At 47.2% G+C, this 4,489-nt stretch overlaps 1 protein-coding gene across 2 annotated transcripts in view; it reads right to left on the bottom strand.

The window, feature by feature from the left end:
• stk40 (serine/threonine kinase 40) overlaps positions 1-2,074 on the bottom strand; it is a 78,604-nt gene extending 76,530 nt beyond the window's left edge. Inside the window, exon 1 of one of the 2 annotated variants that reach the window (XM_043717907.1) lies at positions 1,715-2,074. In XM_043717907.1, the coding sequence (XP_043573842.1) occupies positions 1,715-1,717 (3 nt within the window). In that variant the 5' untranslated portion in view covers positions 1,718-2,074. Of the gene's footprint in view, positions 1-58; positions 490-1,714 lie in introns of those variants that run through there. The other variant, XM_043717909.1, reaches the window with a different exon arrangement.
• Between the last annotated feature and the right edge of the window lie 2,415 nt (positions 2,075-4,489).

The raw sequence follows: 4,489 nt of genomic DNA, 5'->3' as shown, positions 1-4,489 counted from the left end.
TGGGGGGAGGCAGTCTCCCCCCCCGGACCCCGCGGTCCTCTCCAAGTCGCTCACTCACCCCGTGTGCTGGCCCTCGGCACCGACTCCACTAAAGCCACTGTCCGCCTGTCATCGCCAGGGGATCGCCTGCGTTGCGCCGCACCAGCCTCCCCGGGACTGCGGGGCGGGCGTTCTGTGTTCTCTCTCTGGTCCGCAACGAAAACCCGGTGCAAACGCTGGCGGCGGGGAGGGGGAGGGGGAGGGGGTGGTGTGGGGGGTGCGGATGGTACAGAGATTCCTATTTACCGCCGGCTGCAGTGGATGGTGGAAACCATCGTCGGGGAGCCCGAAGCCAGCGGGACGAGGCGACACCGAGCACCGCGGCCGCGATCTCCATCCCGCCCCGGGAGCCTCGCCTTTGCCCAGGCCAGAGACGGGAGAGTAGGGCGGGGAAGACCACCTGAAAACGGAAATGATGCACGGCCCGTCGCTCGTCTCCCCCGCCTTGATGGACAGGTAGGAAGCCAGAGCTCGGCCAATCGCAACCAGGCACTCGGTGCTGGGGCGGGGCTAGTCTGGCAGCCCGCTCACCCTGGTGCTGTCCATCACCCGGATTGACAACACTGTCGACCAATCAGAGGCGGCGCAGGGGCTGTGGGCACGCGGCCTCCCTGGAAGAGAATGCAGAGAGCACGTCTGTGCTGGCAAAGGAGTTGTTCAGTGCATTCACAACATTACGTCGCTGCTTGAACCACAACCGTTTGCATTTATTCCATAAAGCCTTTTATTCATCTAAAGCATGCAACATTTTAGGGGTTTTTTTTGGTATAAATTTCAAACCTTCGTATCTAACCCAACTGGGGCTATCCTGATGGTATAGGCAGTTTGCTTCAGCAATTGGGGGAGATGTCATTTCACAGCATTGGCTTCAGTGGAGCTGAATGTTGACCGAGTGATTTGCACCTTTTACTGCTTTGGACACACAGTTGCAACAGATATTGTTGGGGTCCAAAGAAAGATTCGACTGCACCAGAAGAACTTTGGAAGTTTCGAAGCGTTATCCTATCAGCTTGCCGCTCTGCTTTAAATCAAAGTCAGGACCTTTAATCCAGCATCATTTAATTTTTATTGCCCTGATCACAGACATTGCTGGTTGAGCGTTAATATGTGCCTTTGCAAGTGCCACTTCTCGACTTCTGATAAACAACTACAGCGAAGTTATTTTATATTTGTAAAACTTTTTTTAAGATGAAGGCGAATTCTCGACACCTTGTCAAAGAAAAATATCTTTCAGAGGAACAGGGAGAGCCCATTCACAATATTACTTTTCCGAATCCACATACACCCAATCCTGAGGAAGGATTACTTTACCCGAAACGTTAACTCTGGTTTCACTCCACAGACGCTGTCAGACCTGCTGAGTTTTTCCAGCAATTCCTATGTTTGTATTTACACCCCAGTGCCCCCCGCTCCCCTTTTTTAAGCAAAGTACCGTAAACTTTCTTGACCTTATAATTGAAATCGAATCACTTCGTTGACAAAATTCAACACACATGGCTTTGATCAACGCTAGACCAGAAAGTCACTATTTCCAATTACTCCTGTGAGCTCGAAAAACTTGCACTTTATAAATAAATCATGCCGAATTTAGAGACGGCTGTGATATTTACAGACCAGTCAAATTCCCCCCTCCCACACAGCTCGATGCAAGGTGAAATAGTTTCGCTGTACCTACCATTGCAGTGTCCCGCCAGCTATATTAGGTTGAGTCTAGAGCTCAGTCAGATCTTTAACAGTCTTTCCATTCAGACTGCTGTCACTGACCCCCGCATTCTGAAGAAGCTGAAAGGTCGCAGATTTTTCGTCGAATGAATCCGATCACATTTCCTCTCTTTGAAAAGGTCCTCCCCTTCCCTCCTGCTACAATTGCTTCCTTCTCCCAGGTAGTTGCAAAGCGCAAACATACACACACTAGACAGGCAGTTCAGAGCCAGCCAACCATTTGCACTGTGAGCAAATCTATAATAGTGCACAGCTCCAACCAATCCAGTCACCCCTGATATCATAAACCGTGCCCTCCTGCTGAAGCAGGTATATCAAATCGCCAGCCATTCGATAAAACAGGAGTTTAAAAAAGGAAACATGTTTAGACTTTAAAACAGGCTGTGACAGCATGAAGACACAGCCGAGAGGAGAGCTGTGCCAACGCATTTAACAGCAAAACGTCAAAAGTGCAGATTAGTCTCAAATGTGAATGGCAATAAAAAGCTGGGAAGACTGAGTCACACATGGTTTTGTCTATCAATCATTCTTGAGGAGGCGCTGCCATTAGCCAAGCTGAGATACGTGCAGTTACTGAAAAGGAATCTGCATTTACATGTCACCCTTACTATGGTAAAATATATCGAGGTGCTTAGTAGGTGTGTTATCAGTTAAAATTGGGAGCTGGCATAGACTCAGTGGGCCAAACGGCCTCAATGCTGTGCCATAATTCTCGGATTCTATGGTTGGCCTACATAAGGATAGTGACAAAAAGCTTCATAGTGCAGACCAAAATACGTCACTTTATGGAGCATCTTAATGCAGGGGAGAGAGGTTTCTGGTCATTTCAGAAGTACCGGTAGAGGCAGCTGAAGATATGGCCATCAATGGCAGTTCGATAGAAATCAGGACATGCAAGGGGCCAACATTTGAGGGATGCTATAAGCTGGAAGCAGGAAAGAATGAAAGCAACATTGGAATACCGAGGTAACAGCGAAGCACAAAAACAAGCAATGGCAGCAGGCCATTCAGCCTCTTAAACCTGTTCTGCCTTAAATTAGATCAAGCCCATCTCAGAATCACAGAATTGTTATGGTGTCAAATGAAGCCATTTGGCCCATTGTGCCTGTACCGATTCTATTACCGAATATGATTTTTCTGCCTTTTCCCATAGCTTTGAACGCCATTTCTATCCAAATAATCAACCAATGCCCTTATGAATGCCTCAATATGTATTTTAGTTGAATTTAACTTCCTTACTACTCTTATTGAATAAAGATATATCACTGTTAACATTTTCAATTAACATCAAATGTATGGCATCTTTCTGACAGAAATGCCAGATTTTCACTGTTCATTAGAGTTCTGAAGAAGGGTCACTGAACCTGAAACATTAACTTTGCTTTCTCTCCACAGATGCTGCCAGACCTCCTGAATCTTTTCAGCAATTTCTGCTTTCTGAATACACTACAGTCTTTCCAATGTAAATATATCCTTCCTGAAATAATATTTGGAGAGCCTGAAGTATTTCTTAAGCCCTTTCTGGCTGCATGTGTTTTTTAACATCTTATGACAAAAAGTCATTGTGGGGAAGTGTGAGCTTTTATGCTTTGGCAGGAAGAACAGAGGAATAGAAGAGCTGAATATTATTTAAATGGAAAAAGGCTACAGAATTCTGCAGCACAGAAGGATTTGTAAGTCCATGTGCATAAGTCACAAAAGGCTATAGCATGCAAGTTCAGTAGTTGATGGGGAAGACAAATGGAATGTTTGCTTTTATTTCAAAGATAATGGAATTCAAAATATGGAAGTCTTGCCAAAACTATTCAAGGCACTAGTTAGGCCACACTTGCAATATTGTGAACAGTTTTGGCCCCCTAAGGACCAAGGGGACCTTGGTCCCCTTGATTCTAAGGAATGCTGCACTCTGTAGCTTTTGGTGATTTATGCACAAAGACTTCCAAATCCCTCTGTGCTGCAGCTTTCGGCAGCCCTTTTCCATTTAAATAACATTCAGCTCCTCTATCCCACTGTTCTTTCTGCTAAAGTGCAGAAACTCACATTTCCCCACAATGCTCAGAAGGTGTTAAAGATACACTGGCATTGGAAGGAGTCCAGAGAAGACTCTCTAAGTTTATTCTAGGTGTGGAGGGATTGTCTTGTGAAGAGTGGTTGAGTAGGTTTGTCCTCCTTGGAATTAAGAAAAATGAGAGGTGTCCTTATTGAAACATACCGATTCTTTAGCAACTTGACAGAGATTGGAGCAGAGGGATTGAAGGGCTGCGTGTTGTGAGGGTGAGAGGTTGGAGCCCTCCAATCTCTCTGCTCCAATCTCGACCTCACCACCAAGCCAGCAGATAAAGGGGGCGCAGTGGTAGTCTGGCGCACTGACCTCTACACCGCCGAAGCCAAACGCCAACTCGAGGACACCTCTTCCTACTGCCCACTCGACCATGACCCCACCCATCACCAAACCATCATCTCCCAGACCATACAGAACCTCATCACCTCAGGAGATCTCCCACCCACAGCTTCCAACATCATAGTCCGGGAAGCCCGCACTGCCTGGTTCTACCTCCTTCCCAAGATCCACAAGCCTGACCACCCTGGCCGACCCATTGTCTCAGCATGCTCCTGCCCCACTGAACTCACCCCTACCTACCTCGACACTGTCCTATCCCCCCCTAGTCCAGGAACTCCCACATACGTTCGTGACACCACCCACGCCCTCCACCTCCTCCAAAACTTC

This window comes from Chiloscyllium plagiosum, chromosome 27, assembly GCF_004010195.1.
Source record: "Chiloscyllium plagiosum isolate BGI_BamShark_2017 chromosome 27, ASM401019v2, whole genome shotgun sequence".
NCBI lineage: Eukaryota > Metazoa > Chordata > Chondrichthyes > Orectolobiformes > Hemiscylliidae > Chiloscyllium > Chiloscyllium plagiosum.
The sequence above is the reverse complement of the archived record's forward strand: the minus strand, read 5'-3'. Positions and strand labels throughout refer to the sequence as shown.